The 21392-nt window shown below is 40.9% G+C and overlaps 1 protein-coding gene across 3 annotated transcripts in view; it reads left to right on the forward strand.

The window, feature by feature from the left end:
- Window positions 1-20682, forward strand: part of PELI1 (pellino E3 ubiquitin protein ligase 1) — a 42712-nt gene extending 22030 nt beyond the window's left edge. For 2 of the 3 annotated variants that reach the window (XM_021555842.3, XM_021555845.3), the window contains 6 exons: window positions 12679-12820; window positions 13058-13187; window positions 14696-14797; window positions 16792-16989; window positions 17101-17289; window positions 18214-20682. In XM_021555842.3, the coding sequence (XP_021411517.1) occupies window positions 12679-12820; window positions 13058-13187; window positions 14696-14797; window positions 16792-16989; window positions 17101-17289; window positions 18214-18780 (1328 nt within the window). In that variant the 3' untranslated portion in view covers window positions 18781-20682. Of the gene's footprint in view, window positions 1-3016; window positions 3281-12678; window positions 12821-13057; window positions 13188-14695; window positions 14798-16791; window positions 16990-17100; window positions 17290-18213 lie in introns of those variants that run through there. The other variant, XM_021555844.4, reaches the window with a different exon arrangement.
- Window positions 20683-21392: the final 710 nt, after the last annotated feature.

Below are 21392 nucleotides of genomic sequence, written 5' to 3' on the forward strand. Positions count from 1 at the left end.
ACATGGAGTTTTTAGTCCACTCCTTGCCCGTTTTGTTGAATAAAATTATCAACAGGTTGTTTAGAATGTCAGTCTTGAAATGTTGTAGTAATATACAGGTAAGGATAACTCCAGCATGAAGAGTTTGCCATTCAGTCTTGCTAGTCTGGACACTAGAGGCCATGGTGTTGCCCATTGCCCCGTCTGTAATTTTAGCTGTCATTTTAGCTGGAACAGCTAGAAATGCATTCCTCTTCAGAGCTCATGTTGAATGTCATGTGAAATCACGTAATTGTATCAAACTGTACAGCATCTGTTTGTGAGTCAGATAGAAGAACATGACGATAGAGCCCTTTATTTCCTTAACAGCTTCAAAGAAAGAACCTCCCCTGCAGTTCAGCATGGCTTTGTGAAATTAGCAGTGATATCTTGGGCTACAGATTGCATTGTTTTAGTCTGGCATGGTATCTGTACTCCAGGAGAAATCAGATGGCTCACCTAGCGACAGCATGTTGGAGGCATTTCATTCCAGTCCTCAAGGCATGGCGTAGTTCTTGTGATTCCGTGAAAATCATTAAACCCTCCTCAAAAAAGTGAGGGGCAGTGCTGACACAAGAACAGCTGAGCAGAGCATGGCTGTGAGTAAACACAGGCAGGGAGACAAAGTGGTTCAAACTCTGTTGGGTGAGATTCAGAAGCAGGCACATAGAAGTGTGCCTAGGGGCAAAATAAACCCTCAGAAAAACTGGATTAAGATGGGGCATGATTAGCTATAAAAAGGACATTGTGTGGTGTTGCCTGATTGCAGTAATATGAAGGCAGGTAAGTATTGTTATCTGCAGGAGGCTGGTTGGGGTGGTAGAGGGCAAATCCACCTGCAGCTGCTTCTTAGGTGGCTGCAGCATAAAGTAATCAACAAGCTTATTAACCTGAATGCTGAACAGCTGCATCTGTAAAATAAAGAATGTCTGGAAATAAAGGAGTTCTAGAAGCAAATTAGTTTTGAAGTTCTGCATTTCAGGATGTTTTGAAACAGTACAACTCAAGTTTTACCACTTGTGTGAGAAAAGTAATGCAGCTTAGAAGTGGTCATACCAATGTAACTAATCACTGTGGTTAAACGCCTGAATACAGAACACCTTTTGTACTCTTGGTGCTGTATCTGTGTGTTAAGTGATACTAATGCAGTCCTGATGTGGTTTTCTTTTTCTTTTTTTTTTTTAACAAAATCACAAAAGCAACCCTTAGCCCTGATTAGAACAGCATTCAAGTTGCCAACTTTGTATGGGCTGGGGGGAAACAGAAGATACTTGAAAGTGATGAGGGAGGTGGGGTGATGTGACTCCTCCACCCCAGTAAAAATTGCCATTTTAAGGATCTACACATTACCAGTGAAAAAATTGGGTTTGTGTGCCAGTGGCATGAGGCTGTTGATTTTTGGCAGGGAGGAGGATTCAACCTAACTCTCAAGATCAGGCTTGATGAGTCCCTGGTGTTTCTGTTGAGATGGATGCAGAAGGTCGCTGTCCTCTCATTTGCATTGGTAAAATGGAATTACAGAACAAACACACAAAAGCAAAATTATTTGGGTTGAAATAGTTGGAGATTTGTGTGTGGTTTTGGTTTTTCCCTTAGACCCATGCCAGTTTAGTAATCCGATAGCTGTGATAATGACCGTACCATTTCAGAGCAGTGTTCAGTCCTGTGGTTTTTTTTGTCAACCAGAAGAGTGGAAACAAGGGAGCACCTGTACGTCAGTGTTTCTCCAGGCACTCTCCAGTGTTCAGCTGCTCTGGTTCAACCACTTCTGTGGAGCAAGGTGATATCTTTGTGCTTAGTAATCTATGGTAGGAGGAAAAAAGTGTCTTTGAGCCTATGTATAGTTTTATTATCCAGAATAACCTATGACAAAGTGTTCTGCAGCTAAATTTTCTGGGTAGGTGACAAGATCCTGTAACAGGACAGCTGTACTGTATTACTTAGGGGAAAGTTTGCTGTGGAGTATGGGTTGAGAAGAGAGAAAACACAGATGCATTCACCTTGTTCTCAGCAGTGAAGCTGACTTCTGTGGAGCTGCAGCATATGTTGTGTTATGGCATTATGAACAGAAAAGCTGTTTTGACAGTTCTGAGGTTTGAGTGTTACCCAGTGGCTATACTGTAAGGTGAACTGGAAAAGAGTTCTGTTAAAAAAATAACAGAGCAGATAAACCAACTTTAAAACATTGACAGATCAGTCCATAAAATTGTGTTATAAGATTGAGGTTGCAAGCCAAGTAGGGAGCAGCAGAAACAGGAGCAGCAACAGTCACATGTACAACATAGAGATGTGAATTGTCAGGCTCTATCAACATTGCTTGAGCCAGGGTAACCATCTACCCCTTCTTCACCCACTAGAGCTGCAATGTAAAACTTGATGTAAAGGTTAAGCTGCTGTGTCATATCATGATTGCAGCAGCCTCACAGCATTTGCATGATCAATTCCACGAGGTAACTTGGAAGCTGTGGTAACTTGATCAACACTTTATGGCTCAGACATTTAAATTATCCCACCCACTGGCTTGATGCAGTGATTTTGGTGTTGGTGGAATGAGAAATGAGCTCATAACCTGGTCTGGCACATGCAGATTTGCCTTTCTAAATGTGCATCCTACAGGATTGAGCTGTTCTAGAATCATTCGCCATGACAGTCCAGTACACACAGGTGGCATCTGCAGAGGTGTCATGTGTCCAGTCCTACAGTTTTAGTGAAAACAGAGATAGCAATGCCTGAAGAGTTTCTGCTGGTATAATTCTCAGTGTATTAAGAAATTACTCTTTGTGTGGGAGGTGAGGAAAGCTAGCTGGGCTAATAAATTATGGTTAAAAGAAAAAAGAAGAAAAGGTATAGCATGCATGGGTACAGTTATGTAAGAGAAGGAAATAAATCAGTGTTTCTCTGAGAACCTCATCCACAGAGCTGCCAGGCAATTGGGCTGCAGTATTGTTCTCAACACACCCTCTGCTTCCTTTTTTCCTTTTTGGGGCCAGGGATGGATGAATTGATGGAGCAGGAGCAGGATGCCGGTTCTGCCTCCAGCCAATGCTGTGTGGTGCCGCGGTGTTTACCCAGCTTACGCAAGGCAGAGCCGGCCCCTCTCGAGGCAGGAGGCGCTTCCCACGGCTGAAGTAAAAGCACACAGAGCAGTCACTCAGTCTGGCAGTTGCTGGGGGTTTAAAGGAGTTGGTGGATTAACAAGATCGAAGGGTTGGGTTTTTTCTTCTCCGCTGTGTAGGAATACTGCAAGGACACAAATATCCTGGTAAGTGCTCTGCATGCCGCCACTTTTCCCTTTTACTGTGGTATTGTTTCGGTCGCTTTTCTAAAAGTCTCCTCAGTTGCAGTGGTTTTCAGTGATGCGGAGGAAAGGAAATCTGAGAGCAGGCAGTGTGTCTGCAGGCTCCCCTTCCACCTCAAAGAGGCAGAGACATTCAAAGTGCACAGCACAGTAAGTGCTGTTTGATCATGTGTCAGTCACTTCTCATTTTTAGGGTGTAGAGTAAGGTGCCTTAAAACTGCCATTACCTAACAAAATCATACCAAGGGTAATTTCTCATGGAGCTGTTAAATATTTCTGTTGTCTAAACCAAGAAAAAGCCTTTAAATGTAAATGTAACTCCTGTTTCTGTAAGATGATATAGTATGCTATGTGAAAAGGCTTTGGTGTGATACAAACAGCTATTTAGCAGTTACTTTGGTACATGAACTGCCTTATCAGGAAGTCAGAGGCTCATAAAAAGCAAAACTGTAATGTTCGGGCATGTAGAACGAGAAGTCATTGTGGTTTTTTGCAAGCCCAGGCTCCTCAGCCCTATATTCCAGTACAGGTGCATGAGACAGTGAATTTTCCTGGACTTGAAAAGCTCTATTGCTTTGTGTAAGAATAAGATGCTTCTGCTTTGGTCTAAGCTCTTAGGAAGTTTTACTCTTGTGGCTGCCTCTTAAGTGAAAGTTGGGACTGACTTTTTGTTTTCCTTGAGGTAATACTTTAATTAGTCTGAAGCAGTGGAGAAGGATAATGTTAAACATTTCTAGCTGTAGAGTTCTCTGCAGCAGAACTATACTTCTGTGCTAGTATCATAGAAAGTTTTTTCTTTTCTGTTAGTATGCAGGGCATACATATACATAGTTGTATCTGAAGAGACAAATAGGTATGCTGTGGCTAATGAACACCTGGTGTTCTCCCAGCATGCTTCTATGTAGTATTATTTTTTGGCTTTTTCATACAAGTTACAAATAAACTTCATGTGATAATCTGAGTGAAATGAAAATAAAATAAAAAATACATTTTTTTCAGCATAGTTTGCACTTGCATTTTCCCTGTTAGTACAGTTAAAGAGAAAGCTGCAAATTAATCTTCTGAAGTAGCTTGTGTGAGTAACTCTGGCAGAAGTTCAGCTGATGGAGCAAGGACAAGCTGTGGTGTTTGTCCCTCGCTCCGGAGGGTCTGAGCCCTGTGCACGGCTCCGCGCATTGTCACTGCCACATCCAAAAGGGACAGGGGGGTTCAGGCTGCAGGTAAACTGCTGAAGAACTTTCTCAGCTAATTAAGGTAATATTGCAGTGACAGCTTTAAAATAGACACCTTGTGCTAAAAGACAAATGTTTTTGGCTTCCCACACGCAGTCTGAATTACATCATTTGTAACCCGTAGGAGGTTATCGTGGTTTCCTCAGGGGAGGATCAGCTGTTACTTTTCATAACTGAAAAAAATTCGGGACTATTTCTTTGTCCAAGGGAATATTTTCAGAATTTATTTTTGTCAGTCTTTTGGAGTGGATCATTATTGATTACATAAATCTTCCAGGTTTAATACACCCAACCACATTCTCATGTCATCAATGGCAGTTCAGAATAAGACTACTGAAGTTAGCAGAGGTCTGACTGAAATCAGACCCCTGTGCTTAGATGGGCTTTTTCAGTCTTCTGAAGAGGAATGCTATTTTTGAGTACTATCATAAAGTACAGACTTTCATATAGGTGCCTATAATAGAAGTCCTATTCTAAAACACTTCCCTTGTTCATTGAGCAAGGTTGCTTGTCCTCAAGGCACTGTTCCTGTCTTTGCTGAAACTGCTGAGGGCTTCTCAGACCTGCTTCTGAGGCTGGAACAGAGCCCAAAGCAGAATGCTAGATTCAACCAAAACTGCTGTTTCTTACACTGGACAAAATTAGCTGTGACCTTAGAGCACAACAGTAGATTTTCTCTTGTCTATCAAGTTAATGCCCCTTTCAGAGTGTCCACAGACAATGGGTTTTTGTGTGTGTATGTGCTCTGACTCACGTGACTTAGATGACCAGCCCCCTAATGGCAGGTGTCCATGGTAAAAAGATGCTTTTATTCTGTTTGTGACAATGAAAAACTCCTCTATTGAGATTTTAAAGATGTTCTCAAGGCATAGTAGTAGATAGCTGTTGCATTGGTTTATGCTTGATGTCCTGTGCAGGATCAGCTGCTTGCTCATTTCAGAGCTTGGCCTTGTTGCCTTGTTTTTGTTGTCTTGTTTTTGTCTTGCTTTCATATCATAAGACACTTTGGTGTGTAGTGGATGACTAAGCTTATTTTGAGTTACACAAGAAAAGGTTTACAGTATAGACTAAGGAAATAATAAGCCATATTTATTATACTTATCCAGCAAAAGGCTGGACTGATAACTCCACGCTTCCAAGGCTTCTTGGGGATTTTGATGCTGAAAAGCTCCCTTTTTCTAGAAATAAGAAAATTAATTTATCTTCCTTACAAGGGTAGTATATGGCTATTGATGTAAAGTGATAGGCATTTAAATTGCACTAACAGTTGCATCACTATACCTTCCCTGTACATCTGTAGTGAAGGATGCAAGCTGCACACAGAATGTGGCTAATTTCAAAAGTGGAGTCTAAAACCTGCTGATGGTAAAAATTGCAGGTGTGTGTGGGAAGGAAATGTGAGTTTGTTTTTAACTGGAAACGGGGAGAAATGTTAAAACTAGTAGATAAACATATGTTCTTTTTACCCAGTGATCACTTCAGTAAAAACTATTTTAATACAAGCTTACAAAAGTATTTATAGGAAAAACAGTTAAAGGAGAATAACTTCCCAGTGGTGAACGTTACTTCACCCATCACGTAGAAGAAAGTGATTTCTCAACCTTTATCTCAGCTTTCAGAAACATAGTGATGCAAGGACCTGAGTCCTTGTTGCTTGCACCAGTGGAGATCAGTAACATCATTGAAGTTGTTTGTGAAACCTGTCAAGTTGGGCTTATTGGGAACACATACTCAAGGAAGCAGTGAGTCTGCTGCTGGGAATTACTGTGACGTTTTGGTTTTGGGTGGCTTTGTGTGTGGGGTGGGGGGGGTTGGGTTTTATGGGGGTTTTTTTGTTTGTTGGTTTTGCTTGTTTCTTTTTTTAATTTTTTTTTTCCCTCTGGTTACTTACTGCCTCCTCCTTCCACACTTGCAAGTATCTTAATCCTGAGAGACTAGTATTCTGTACAGCTTGCTTGTGTCTCTCAGTGACTCTTGACTTTAGTATTCTGGTAGTTTAAATCTGGAAATCAAGATTTTTTCCTTTCAAGTGGTGAGATGTAACCGTAGAAGAGGATAGGGAGTGCTGAAATAACGTTCTTGTATTCAGAGGGTTTTGGTTTCTGATCTTGCAGTCACAGGAGACCTGCTAGTGGAAACTGGAGTGATAAAGAGCTTAAATGTGTAAGTGGATATTGGCAAACTTGGATCCTACTTGTGTATTCTCAGGTGTTGTCACACCATTCAATGTGAATTGTTTGTTTGCAGGATGGGGTTTTAAATCCAAATAAAGCTGTAGACACTAATGTGTAAATCTTGAGGGATAAGGACAAAATCTTGTTTCATTGGTAATGGAGTTACTTATAATTTATGTCTAGCTGGTCAAAAGTGCACTGTTGAGGGCCACATGCAGCTGATCTCCAAGGATGGAAATCTCACAGGCTCTGTGGATTGAGAGTTTTTCCCTCCCATAATAGCTAATCAGGATTTTCTGTCTTGTAGCTTGTTTGTTGCCTCTTGTTCTGCCACTGCAAAAGGACTGGATTCCATTTTGTCTCTATTCCCTCTTGTTTAGCAAAGAATTGCTCAGGGAAGAGCTGTATGTGAGGATTGCAAGGGTAGTCAGTGCAGAAGTGCAAATAGTAAAAAAATAAAAACATCAATAGATAAAATGTCTTGTCCAGTACTTCCAAAAGAAAAAACAAGCCAAACCTTACAATATGTAGATATAGAACATAAATATAATATTGTAAAAAGGGAGGGGGAAATACCCATTTTTTGCATCTGAATCAGCATCTTTTTATTTTAATATATTCGTTGACAGAGGACTTCTTTCTATACTGTGGAAGTGGTTTTCTATGCAGTATTTTAGAAAAGGGCTAGTCTGGCACTAGCTACAGTTGCTAGCAGCCTATAATGCTGGCTCTGTGTTTAGAAAATGACGGTAATTTATTACAAAGAGACTTTTATTCTAGTATTTTTAGCTTTCAGCCGAGTGTTTAATGAATCTCTGCCTGGGCTCATTGAATTTATGTTCTCCCCTCCCCCACCCCATTTTAACCATTAAGATACCACTATTCTTGCTGCAGTTCCAGAAGCTGTCTACAAAATAGCAAATTTAATTCACAAGGTGCTGTGCCTTACTGCAAACAGAATCTCAAGTAACTAAAGACTGGTTGTGGGTGAGTCTCAGGACCTGGAAAGGCACCTGAATAGTTGCAAATGATTGCTTAAGCTGGAGCTGATAGTTCAAAACCAGCCTAAATTCATCTGTCTCTGTCCCCCATGGAAAATGATGTGCTCAATGGAAGTGAGCTCTTAACCTCGCCTACTCTAAAGCATCATTTGGGAGGTCTTCCCAGGGGGATAGCCTGGATACAGGGAGCAGTGTTTGCATGAGACAGGAGAGACTATAATATGACTTTTCCTTCTGGAATGGAGTCAGAATCTGTGGCTTGCTTTCTCAGCTATGGCAGTCCTTGCCTTCTGTGGCTTTAGGGAGTACTAGAGAGCAGGAAGTCTTGTCAGAAGCCAGACTCACATTCCTCAAACAGATTTAAAATGTTGTTCTCACTTCAGTTGTTGTCACTTTGCAGTCCTTAAAAACAGTTGCATGTGATAGTATTGAGCATTGAACTTTCTGTTGCCCCCAGAGCCACCAGTGTTGAGAATAAAAATATTACCTGTTCATGAGTTCTTCCCATTCCAGTTTCCTATTTTTGATACTGAAGGATTTTAACTGGTACCCATTGTGGTTTGGGGCTAACTGCAAACAGTTGTGCTTGCCTTTAGCCATGCAAGTTGCTTTACTCTCAAAATCTTTTCAAATCCGTAACACAGGACTGTGCAAAGGTAAGCGTTTTCAGGCTTCAGTCTCTTCTCTTTGGCAGAATCTGAGATCTTGACATGAAATGTTTGCTGCTGCCAGTTCTATGATTTTTGGAAGAACACTGGATGAGATGGAATCTTGTAATTGACATCTTATTCCTTATCAGTGTGTTGAATGTTCTTGGAGAAGTTTAGAAGAGTCTGTTGTTCAGAGCTTGCTCCAATGAAGCCTGTTCCACTGATGTCTGGAAATGCTACTGCAAGAAGCAGCAAAAATGTAATTTGTGTGTATTTTATTCAAATGTTTGTTCCTCAGCTGTATACTGGCCCTTCAGAGCCAAGCTGTCTTTTTAATTAGCCTTTCCTAACTTTATGAAGAAAAGTAGTACTCTAGGAATAAAAAGTTGTTAGGTTATACTACAAGAGAAGGCCCATTATATATTTTGTTGGGTCCTTTTCTTCTACTCAACAGTTTTCCTTCAAGTAAATTCTTCAATCAGCTTTAAATGATTCATAAGCCTCCTCTATTTCAGGAGTGGAGATGTTTTCCCATGGCAGATCAGACTCATCTCCAGTGGGACAGCACCTGAGTTTTATTCGCAGACATGAAATTTCCCTTGGACTGATCTTCAGGACCTCACTGGAAGGATATAATTGTTCTTTGTTATTTAAGGGAACAAAAATATTTTCCTTTTGGTACAGTGCACCAGACCAATCACACTGGATGAGAAGTAGTGTGTATGTTGGACTGATTATTTTTTAGGAGTAATGAATCTCGTATGTGCTTGAGTTGAAGTAATCTGGGGGTGTAGTAGCTGTGAAAGTGGTGTGTGAAGCTCATATAGGTTCTGAGATGTAGTTGAAAAAAAAATTAAGTTCAAACATTTCAGCCAGACTTTTGAAAGGGAATGAGCAAGCTGTGTTGTTAATGATGGCTCTAGATTTCTAATGCTCCTACCTTCCTTAAGTTTAATAAGAAGTGGATTTCCATCACGTGCAAAATGAACTTGAGTGGGTTTCTTTAAATGTAAAGCAAAAGAAAATGTTTTAAGGAGGAACTGAGCAATAGATGTGGGACATCTTTCCTTGTACTGAGATTTTCTGTATAACTCCTTATATTGCTGAAGTCTGTCCTTGGGAACTGCTGACCCCTTTTATAGTTTCTGCAGGTAACACATTAGAATCTCCTTTAACTGTTCACATGTTATTTTCATGAGGTTTTAAAGCTGACTCAGACTGAGACATATATTTTTTTAGTTTTCTATTAAAGTTGTTCCCTTGGATGAACAGAAGAAGAGAAACTGTACCAAACCCGTTCTTGTACTAATGGCTAAAGTTATTTTAAGTGCTTGCCTTCCCACTTTCTCTAAGTGAAAAGATTAGCTCTTTAACACTAATTTAAATCTTCGGTTACCCTGGTGTGGTGTTTCCTAGTTCTATGCTGTTTCCTTATAGGCACTGCTGTAGTTTCATGGCAGTATTTCTTGTGAGTTGTTAAATGTGAAAGCAGAGAACAACTGTTGGCCAAGATGAAATTAATTGTGAGGAAGACTGAATTGCAGGGGAGAGGCTGTTGAGGAGATCAATATTCAAGCAGAAAATAGGTGAATCATGTGGGGAGGAGATGAGAAGATGAGCTCTTCAAGAAGGCACCTGTACAAGCAAGTATAATGCAAGAGGATCTTAAAAAATGCTGCAGTTGATTGTAAAAATACTTAATAGAAAATATATCTTTATTTGACATACAAATAAATCATGAAGATTTATACTCATTTCATAAGTAGAAATACTTCAGAAGGGAAATGTGTCTAAAGAACTGAGCACTATTAAACACTAGGATCTATATAGTTCAGTATGAAGGTCAGAAAAGCAGCCCTGAGGTGTGTTCATGGCACTTAGTTCCAGTGTGGTGCTCCAAAGTGGGGTGTGATGCCAGGAGGTAAGGAGGGCCCTGGAAGACATGAAAATTGTGAACAAAGTTAATGTTGTGGGGCTCTCTTTATCAGATGGGGCAATCTCCACTTCAATGCGTTGTGACTACTGGCATGACTAAGGTCACATTTTCGTGTGATAAGTTTGCTTTAATGTCTTCACTCTAGAATTCTAAAGGCAAAACCTACAACAGTGAGTAAGTTCACAATCCCAGGGGGTTACTGCTGCACTTGGGTCAGCAATCCAGAAAGGCTTTGAGCAAACTATATGTTGTTGTTGAGGTAGGGATGGGAAAGAAGAGACTTTATTGTTAGAAGATAAAGAATGTTTTTTATTTAAAAATGCTTTTTTAATGGAGAAAATTGTGAACATTAATTTTATTGGTTTTAAAGTAAAAATATTTTACTTTATTGGTACGCTAGACTTAGGTCAGTGTGGTAGAATATATTTATAAATACTATGAACAGAAAACAAGATAATAGATTGTTTACATTCCTCTTGGACTTTTTTCCAGGCTTAGCCTGGCAGAAATCTTTCTCTTCTTCTCTCTGACTGAACTGAGTATATCCACAACTATTCCTTGGCTCTCTCCTGTGCCACTGCCATTGTTCCTGTGTGACAGAGGGAGACTGCTGGATCAGTAAAATGCACTTTGAGCACCAGCTGAGTGATGGGTACCCTCAGGCTTGAACCAGGACAGCTGCCGAGTGGAAGTGCTCACTGCTTCCCAGGCAGCAGAAATAGCTTGGTGTCACGGTTCTGGAGATGGGACACAGACGCTTCACAGCAGTGCTGTGCAAATCAGGTTCACTGCAATGCACTCATCTCTCAGTGGGTCAGGGTACTGTTGTGATAATATTGTGTGTGCTAACCAAAAAGACAGGCTGCAGTTCACTTGTTTCAAGCACTGTGAAATTTACAGTACCCAGACTTGGAAAAAAGAAGAGATTTGGAAAATAATGAGAAATTAAAGGTTTGTTGACTTTCCTGGTTGTGTTCTGCAGGCATCATAGCAAAAGCTTTGAGAATAGTGTGAAGTCTTCACCTTTGTTATTGAGAAGCCCTTCCAAATATGTGGAATAGCAGGAAAGAGCAAATTTGAAGTTTTAGAGCACCGTGAGCTGATTGCAGATGGCAGTCAATGTGTGCATGCTGAATAGGAACTTGTAGATTTGAGAAAACATGTTGAAGGCCAAGCTTCTCTGTGAAGGAGCAAAGACTGGGAGAGAAAGTCAATAAAGGGATCTTTGCATCAGATTCTGAACAAATGGGAGCAGGCTGTCAAGCACTGCCACATCTTTTTCCCTGTTCTTACAACATAATGTGGGGATAGATAAAATCTGCATGATGACATCTTTTCTGCTAATAACCATGGTCTAGTCAAGGTAGAAGAAAGTGGAGATGCAGCACTGTAGTTGTGATCAAAGTTGATGACAGGATTCAAAATGTGCTGTGTGGGTCAAAAAGTGCATTTGCACAGAAGGCAGAATGTTACCCATCAGTACTAAAAAAGATTAGCAGCTCTTTGAGTTGGTATGAAAACTCACCTGGAAGGACCAAGGGAATGTTCTTATTTCTGTTTAAAAAAGCCTCAAACAGGCTCTCATCAGCTTTATTCTTTATCAAGCAAGTGCTCTGCTGGGTAGGCTTTCTCTAGAGGAAGGTCAGAGATGAGCTGCACAGGTCAAAAGTGCCTGAAAATGCTACTAATGAGAAGCTGTAAAAAATACAATATGAACTGTTCCTCAAAGCAGAAGTCTGAGTAAAAAATTCACTTCAGGACTGTTTTCATTAGGAGTTACATGGAATTCCCTCAGGAAACCTCCTTCAAACAGATGTTTATATCACTTCTGTCTCTGGCTGAACATGAGAGATCACATTGCACACCTTAAACTTTTATGGTAGGCTTGATATCAAATTGTCCTATGACTTCCTTCCATCTGCAAATCCAGAAGCTTCTTGGAAAGCTCTGAATTAGACTCTTCCCATGAAAACTTTTTCCTGTCTGACTAATGGACTGGTCTGGCTTTGTGGTTTTATATTTTTAATTCAATGCCTCTTTGGCTCTATTTCTCAACAGCTGAATGAAATAAAATAAATGAAGCTATGTATAATTTATTCTAAAAACTAGCATGGAGGAAAGCAAGTGTGGATGTTTTAAGGCCGTAGTGGAATTTTCTAAATGTATTTTTTTGGCGATCTGGCACTTCTTCAAGGGAATTCAACTTTAATTCATGTGGTTTTATATATATGCTTTTAAAAATTATTTCAGGCAAAATTAAAACATGGAAAACCCAGAATACTGTACTTGCAGTATCAGATTGGTGTTTAAGTCTGTGTAATGGGAGTAGAATATTTTCTCTTACACTTAATTTTGATTTATTTTTACAGGAAATAATGAAAAAAGTGTGCCACAACTCTTGATCAGAGACCTGAAGTTTGAGAAGTCATTAGCTAAGCTCATGTTTTCTCCTGATCAAGAAAATCATCCATCAAAAGCACCAGTCAAATATGGTGAATTGATTGTATTGGGGTAAGTGTGTGTAAGAATCTGAGAGTTTCCTATGCTGTAATCCTGTGGGCATGTTTCAGTAGTGTGTTAATCGATTCTTGGATTTAGATGTGATTAATTGAAAATGTGTAATTAGTAACACTACTACTTGAGGATACTTGGTGCTTAGAATGAAAGTTCTTGTTGGTCTTTTTTCTCATGAGAAACAAAGTAATGCAGGAATGATGGGCTTTGTTCTTCTTGTGTGCTTTTTGATAGGTACAATGGGTCTCTCCCAAATGGAGATAGAGGAAGAAGGAAAAGTAGGTTTGCTTTATTTAAAAGGCCCAAGGCAAATGGGGTGAAACCCAGCACTGTGCACATTGCCTGTACCCCTCAAGCAGCAAAGGTAAGCTCCATTTCTCCCTTCAAGTCTGTCTGATTTCACCTTGTGTCATATAAAGAGCTGTTAGGAAATGATTTAAACAGTATAAATTTGACTATGAAAATAATGGTTTGTATTTATCCAAAGTTTTTTAGTACCTGTCAGGGTTAGCAAGAAACAATTCAGCAGAGAAGATTCAGTGCATAGTCCTTGCTGTGGCCAGAAAAAAAATTAGTTTTGAAGCATGAATGTTCTGGGCACAGGCTAGTCATATAAAAAGCTTTATGTTTTTTCTTCCAAACTCACTACAGACATCTGTTCCAGACTTTGTGGTTTTGTACTCACTCTGCTTTAGGATTAACTTTGCTTCACGTGCAGCTGACTTTTAAATGATCCTTTGCCAAAGCTCCACGTGCGCTTGGTGCTCCATCCAGTGGGTAGGAGTTTCCCAGGGTCAGGACAGGTGGGTTTTGCAGGGTATGGTTCACAGGGCTTCTAATCAGAGTTCCCATTAAGAAGCAGAAAAGGAAGGGCTTAGACCCTGAAGTTGAACTGTATTTCATGTCAAAACTAACACATCATAGCTAAGGTATTGTCATGAAATATTGTGGCTATTCATGTGTGCGTACAGTTGTGTGCAATAACTAATGGAGCATTTCTACTAAAACTATGGAATTTGAGGATGCTTAGTGGTTCTTTAGAAACTATCAGTGACAAGATCAGGCCTTTAAACAAACATAATAGTGTTAAATGTTTGACTCCCAGAATATCTTGACCCTAAATTCAGGGAATGTTATAAAATGTTCTGAAATCAGAAGCATTTTTCTACCAACATTCTTGTTGCTACATTTATATTAGATCTGTGAAAATAACATCTATTTTTATTTTTGCAAATTCTTTATGGTCTGGTCAGTGCTGTTTAGCAGCACTTTTAGAAGTGTTGGTTAGTTCCCTAGTAAGTAATTGCAAAATGGACATCTAGACTAACAAAGTGAAACCTTTGCTACAACTTCTGCAATGTATGTTGAGTTTCTCCATTTTACCCTGTTTACCACCACTTTATCTGTATATCTTAAATCAGTCATTACTGATTTTACTACTAACTCAAATCCTTTTTTTAGAATGAAGTCCCTAAATTTTTGTCCTCACTTTGCTGTTGGCTAAGTTCACTCTGGCCTTCTGGCCATGAAGGTGTTACATTCAGTTTTAGCCTTTGCATTTGGTTGTTTTGTCCTTTTGTGTTCAGGCCAGTGTTGCGTTAAAACATGACTAATGATAAACTCTGGTTATGTTTATTTAGTTGCAGCATGTGGTAAAGAGACCAGTTTGGTCTGTTGCTGAATCAATCCTGCAGCTTTTTTTTAGTGTCCAGGATTGGGTTTTGTGAAGTTTAACCGCAGGTGTGACATTAACAACCATCTGTCTTAATTAGCAGAAGAGTCTGATGTTATATATAAATATTGTCTGCTGTGCTACTGTATTCTGTAGAATTATTGTGCACTGGTTCAATAATATTTGGCATTTTTCCATAGGCAATAAGTAATAAGGACCAACACAGCATATCTTACACTTTGTCTCGAGCCCAGACAGTAGTGGTTGAATATACTCATGACAGCAACACAGATATGTTCCAGGTATGTGAAGCTAATGTGTGCATGTGTTCTCATTTTTGGTAGTTTCAAACAAGGCATCTTCTCAGCAGGCTTTTTCCCTCAGACCCAAAAGTTTGTGTCAGTTTCTGAACTCACTATTCAGAGCAATTTAATTCAGTTCATTCCCAAGGCCATCCTGTGAACAAGGCTGTGTGTCTGTACATGTCTTTTAGACTTGGGCAAAGGTGAAAGTTGGGAGGTTTTGGGACTAATGCACAAGATTATGGTTTTGTCTTTGTTTGCTGGTCTGCAAGTCACATAATCTGTCTCCTAGTCCCTCCTTACAAAATGAAGAATAAAGGGCACCTTTCTCTTAAAGCACTTGGAACTTTGCTTCTGGCATTTACAAAGGGATTTGGGATCAGCCAGTTGGAGACAGGGTAGAAGAAATACAGTGTGGAAATACAGGAAAGCTTTTGGCACAGCTAATACGAAAAATACTCTGAACTTCTTTAAGCAAACCCAGAAATGTCTAAAGCACTGGGAGATGTGAAGAGAGGAGCCTCAGTGCTGATCCTGGCAGTTGAAAACAACTTTGCTGCAGTTCCTGTGTATATGAGAAGGGACCACAAACACATCTGCAACTGTGGTGTGCCCTCATATCTTTTAATTGTTTCCTGTTTTTCTCAAAAGGAAGGGGTTTGTTTTGGGGTTCTTTTTAACATGTGCTTTGTTCTCTCCGATTCCCACACTGTGATCTTGTGCAGCTTTTTTTTTTTTCCTCTCGTTGTTGCCACTAGTTTATGGCAGGGAGTTTTGCTGCCACAGCATTTAGCTGTGACGCCACTGCAGGATCTAAGGAGGTGGGAGGTGCTGGGAAGTGGTGGAGGAAGCTGCTTTGCAACTGCAAATACAACAGAGCAAAAGGACTGTAATGAAATCACTGCAGCATAAGTTTTGCTTATGTGAGTGTTCTCTCTTCAGGCATGCTCTGGCATGTGTGCTGCTTTGAAATTGCCCCTGGCAATCCTCGTGTACTCATAGGTTATCCTGCCTAAGAAGCAGTAGAAAAATAGACTCTGACAAAGCAGTTTTAGTCTCATGAAAGCTCTTCCACCCTCACCAAAAAGCACCTCAAGCTTTTGGGTCTCTTGCTCAGCAGTTAATCAGTCTTAATATAATCACCTATTTTCAAAGAGCCCGAGAGCTCTACAAGTGAGTGAGTAGTAGTGTGTAAGGGGGCTTTAAACCCAGCTATATGGATGTTTGGGAAAGGGTTATTACTTTTCCTCTTTGCAAAGAATAGTACAAGATGAGTTGACTGGAAAAGCAGGGATACCTATGCAGTTTTATCAAACCCAGTACAGTTGTGTGGGACTGCAAGACTCACAGTTCCCTGCAGCCAGAAAAGGAGGCACAGCTACCAGCAAAACCTGATTGTAGTCAGAAGTTACACTCTTATATTCTAAATGTGTAAATGTAGCCCCTCTCTGTCACAACCACCTGGTACCTGATTCTTCACATGAGGTTTGCTGCTTCTCAGAGCCCACCAGAGCTGAAAGACAGCTCACATAATTTAATTTTCACTCATCTATACCTTGACTTAGTCTGGCACTGTTCAGAATGTTCTGGGCATACAAAGTGACTGTATGTCACTGTTCTTCCCTCTAACTGCTGTTCTCTGGCTCTTTTGGTGTTCCTGCAGCTGGTCTGCCTGACCTGAGTGCAACCTCTCTGATGAAAAGGCCTTCAATGGGAAATCATCTCAGAACTGACTTAATTACATAATTTTATTTCTCCTTCCTTCATTTGGCTGTACTCAGCTTTCAGAATAACTGATCATTTGGAGGCAGAAAAATTAATTGATTCAGATGAGGCTTTAGAAAACTAAATTGATAGATTGGTGGACAGGAATGCTTTAAACTGTAATGTCATGATTTTTGTATTATTGCTTTTAATTGCTTTGAATTTGAATAGTCCTAGACCCAAAGACACACTTCTGACCAGTTTTTTTTTTTTTTCCAATGCTTTTCCAGATTGGTCGGTCAACAGAGAGTCCTATAGACTTCGTAGTAACAGATACAGTTCCTGGGAGTCAGAGTAATTCAGATACACAGTCTGTGCAGAGCACAATATCCAGGTTTGCCTGCAGAATCATATGTGAACGTAACCCTCCCTTTACAGCAAGAATATATGCTGCAGGATTTGACTCCTCAAAAAACATTTTTCTTGGGGTAAGGGAATTCTTTTTCTTTTTTCCATTAAAAGTTGTGCAGGCTTATTTTTTAAGCCTAATACATAACTCCAGCCAAATCAAAGGTTCTCATTGGTGCCATTTCTTTTAGGAGAAAGCTGCAAAGTGGAAGACATCAGATGGGCAAATGGATGGACTAACAACAAATGGAGTTCTTGTTATGCATCCTCGTAATGGGTTCACAGAAGACTCCAAGCCAGGAGTATGGAGAGAGATTTCTGTATGTGGGAATGTGTTCAGCCTCCGTGAAACCAGATCAGCTCAACAGAGGGGAAAGATGGTGAGAGAAGTGACCAGTGTTTTATGCAACCTGTTTAAAATGGTGCAGCCATAAGGGGCATAGTTTGGGCATAGAGCTGGAATCTGCTGGAATTCCAAGTAGTTGTCATCTCTGCAATTAGTTACACTGCCTCTTATGTGTCTGTCTGTGTGCACAAAGGTGTCTTGCTCAGCCAGAATAACTGAGTTTATCTGCAAACTAGGACTTTATTGCACATCTAGGCTGCTCTTCTAAACTGAGTTTCCAGTCTGCTCTGTATTTTTGCAAGCTCTTCTAGGCCTCTGCACATTCTACAAGTATTTTCCTGATTGTCCCTTGTGAGTTTATGCTTTTCCCACTTTCCCTTTTTTACAGAAAATGAATAGTTACAATTTTATTGGATATTCATTTCCATGTTGGCATTCTGAGTTTTCCCTCTTCATTTTGTTTCCAAAACATTGGTGACATTTCCAGGAGATATTTGTGTTCGATGTGACTTGGGATGTCTCAGCAAAAAGAAATGCTACACTGAACTTTTTAAGCAGCGTATTTAGCTAGGAGTTCTAATGGAAGGAGGAGAAAGCCATGTGTAAAGGGGTGTTTTAAGAAAACAGTCTTAAAATACGATGGACTAAAACAGTCTTGTGATACTCCTTGAGGCATTTCAAGTAACATAGTTGAGAGTGCTATAGGGATGGAAGAGAGAGTTGTTAAGATGGGAAAGGAGCTTTTCTTGACTCAATGTGATTTCTTTTAATGCACACTTTAATGGGCAGAGAGAACCTGATACTGGTACCGAGTTCTCTATGGGTGTCTTGTGGACACAGTCAGAAGCTGCTTGAAGCTTTGCTGGATCTCCCAGGCAGATTAGCATTGTGGAAGTGCACGTTGTCACTCTTCAGAGATCCTTAGGTGACGGCTGTCCGTGTCTGTGTCCATGTCAAGGTGGAGAACGAGACGAACCAGCTGCAGGACGGCTCCCTGATCGACCTGTGCGGGGCGACGCTGCTGTGGCGCACGGCCGAGGGGCTGGCGCGCACGCCGACCGTCAAGCACCTGGAGGCTCTGAGGCAGGAGATCAACGCGGCCAGGCCCCAGTGCCCCGTGGGCTTCAACACCCTGGCCTTCCCCAGCATGAAGAGAAAAGATGTTGTAGACGAAAAGCAGCCGTGGGTGTACCTGAACTGCGGCCACGTGCACGGCTACCACAACTGGGGCAACAAAGAGGAGAGGGACGGCAAGGACCGCGAGTGCCCCATGTGCCGCTCCGTCGGGCCCTACGTGCCCCTGTGGCTCGGCTGTGAAGCGGGGTTTTATGTGGACGCCGGACCCCCGACTCACGCCTTCAGCCCGTGCGGACACGTGTGCTCAGAAAAGACAACTGCATATTGGTCCCAAATTCCTCTTCCTCACGGTACTCACACTTTTCACGCAGCCTGTCCCTTCTGCGCGCATCAGCTGGCTGGTGAGCAGGGCTACATCAGGCTCATTTTCCAAGGGCCTCTCGACTAACACAGGTGTTCCCAAGGACTGCAGTAAACTGATAAGCTAAGCGATTCTCATTTTTAAACCAACCGTTTTTCGTATTCTCTGGGCTTTGCTGGTTTGCATTAAGATGAAGAATTTTTTGGGTTTTTTTGTTACAACAGCTGAATCCCTCTTTATTGAGAAAAGTCTGGAAATAGAAGAAATGGGGGGAGAAGGGGGAGACCTCCTGCTTTTTTTGGTTAATAGCTACATCTGAAGAGGTAAAGGAGGTGTTGTAGAGTGAACTTCAATGCCTTCAGTTTAATGGTTTTTGAATCACGTGCCCACAGTGTCTTGAAAGGTGTTTCATTCTTTTTGTATATGGAGGGTAAATAGTTCAAAGAACATTAGTTTACAGCTTGGATGCAAACATTGTAAAATATAACATGTATATTAACTCTTTTCTATTTATCTTTATTATTGAAAACATTTAGAATGTTTAGAGAGTAGCATGGTCATAGTGTGTTACATCCAGCAATTGGATGTGTAGAGTAGTTCTGGATGGAGAAGAAGGTGGGATGAAAATGGTAGAAAAATCTTTTAATCTAAAATACTGAGTTCTTAGAATAGTTAAAATGCTTTTTAAACAAAGCTAATGCAAATTACGATGGCGTAAAGTTGTGTTTTAACCGTGTTGAAAGGTAGCTAAGAAGGACTTCTTAAAATGTCTTTTTGGTAGGACTGTACTTAAGATCTGGTTATGAGGAGAATATTTACCAGACTCTTCGAATATGCAACTTAGTCTAGATTAAGGATTTTTTTCTCCCTTCACGCTAACACTTCTCTTTTTTTAGCATTAGTGACATTTGTGAGGGTTTTTCCAATGTTAAACATGAACAGATCAGAAAGATTAGACTTGTTCTGGTCCTTGCTGTGTGGGGGTGGGGTGGGGGGAACAAGGGGAGAGGTGGATGCACCTGGGCACGTGTGTGGGGAGCAGTTTGTGACTTGGCCACAGTCCCAGTTAAAATGGGGGACTGAGAGGGGTTTGTCAGCTGCATGCTCAGCCTTCCACCTGCTGACTGGTTCAGGGGCCTCAGGCCTGGCCTTTGCCCCTCTGCCAGGTGCAGGTGCTCATCTGGGCCACACATGGAGCAGAGGTGGAGCCTGGTAGCCAGGGGATGTGTCCCTGCATCCTTGGGCAGCTGGGCACAGCTGGGCACAGCTGGCAGTCTCCTGGGAGAGCTGTGGCTGGGCTGAGCTCAGACCCTCAGTGTGGGATGCTGCCATCCATGGGCTCTGCTTACTCTGGGCTCTGTCTGCTCTCCCCTTCCTCCCCCTCCCTCCCCTCTGCATCCACCAGAAAAGACCAGTACACCACATGCAGCTCTGCTGCCAGCCCACTGTGCTTCATGGCAACCTGACCTTTTTAGCATTGATTTGAGCTTTTTTGGCCAGCTTCGTACATTTTTTTTCAATATGTGCTGTATAATTGACAGTAAGAATATTTCTGTACTTTATAGCAAAGCTTTAGCTTTCATTTTTCTTTTGAAACTGTTCTAAAATTTTCTTTGTTTAAAGAGACCTGTGTTGCTTAGATGTCATGAATTACTTACTTTGACTGTCAATTATTTCTCCATTTTTAAAATGAAATTATATATATTGTTTGGTTCACTCAGGAAATGCATGTGTCAGGAAACCTGTACTATAATTTCAGTTAGCTGTCATGTACAAGTAACTGCTGTTACTCCCTTTCCATAGAAATATAACTGATTTTGACATTTTCCAGATTATATGCATTAAGTAATGAAACTTATGCAGCAAGAAATCCCTGTATTGTAGTTGTTCTAATCATCTTATTCAAACTATAGTATACTGTAGTTTTAATTTTTATTTGCAAATTAATTTATTTAAAGTACGTGAGTAAACACTTTTCAAAAACAGAAATTCTGGGACTGTGGCTTTGTTTCCAAGAGATGGGAGAGGGCTGGGGATGGCCCTTCTGTTGTCACCTCAGGTGGCCCTCTGTTCTGCACATATGGATTAAGAGCACAGGGAAGCAGCAGCTGCAATGACTTTGGACTTTTTCCCTGGTCATGGCTTTGAACGGCTCCTTTCAGATGAGTCCTCTCAATGTGTTTTATATTTAACTCCATGTTAAAGGTGAGATTGTTGTTTAAATGACACAGTTAAATGAGTAAGTTACAAATACTGAAATGTAAGCAAGAACTGAACTAAATTTTAAAATGGCAAGAGCTCTTGATTCTGTCTTCCACAAAATCTAATTGACATTTCTCTGGTCCTGATCTTGTTGACTACAGGAACATGAAAAGCCAGAAAAGAACACGATGAAAGCTACAAAGCAGTATGAGTAACACAGAGCTGAACTGTGAGCACAGATGGAGCACAGGATGGTAGGAGGAATATTGGGAAGTGGTGTTGGAGGCCCAGCTGGATGCTGATGCAGAGCCAGGGGTGCAGTTGGGTACATGCACACCTAACTGAGAGGGGAAGAAGAGAGGGTCATGCCCAATGTGCAGCCCTTGTTAAAGCCCTACCCCATTTCAGATGATGCATTATGCTTACACTGTACTTCTCTACCCCACTCCTCACCCCCCCAAAAAAAAGACAACCCAGACAAAGGTATGTGAGCAGAA

This window comes from Lonchura striata, chromosome 3 (assembly GCF_050655825.1).
Source record: "Lonchura striata isolate lonStrDom1 chromosome 3, ASM5065582v1, whole genome shotgun sequence".
Lineage (NCBI taxonomy): Eukaryota > Metazoa > Chordata > Aves > Passeriformes > Estrildidae > Lonchura > Lonchura striata.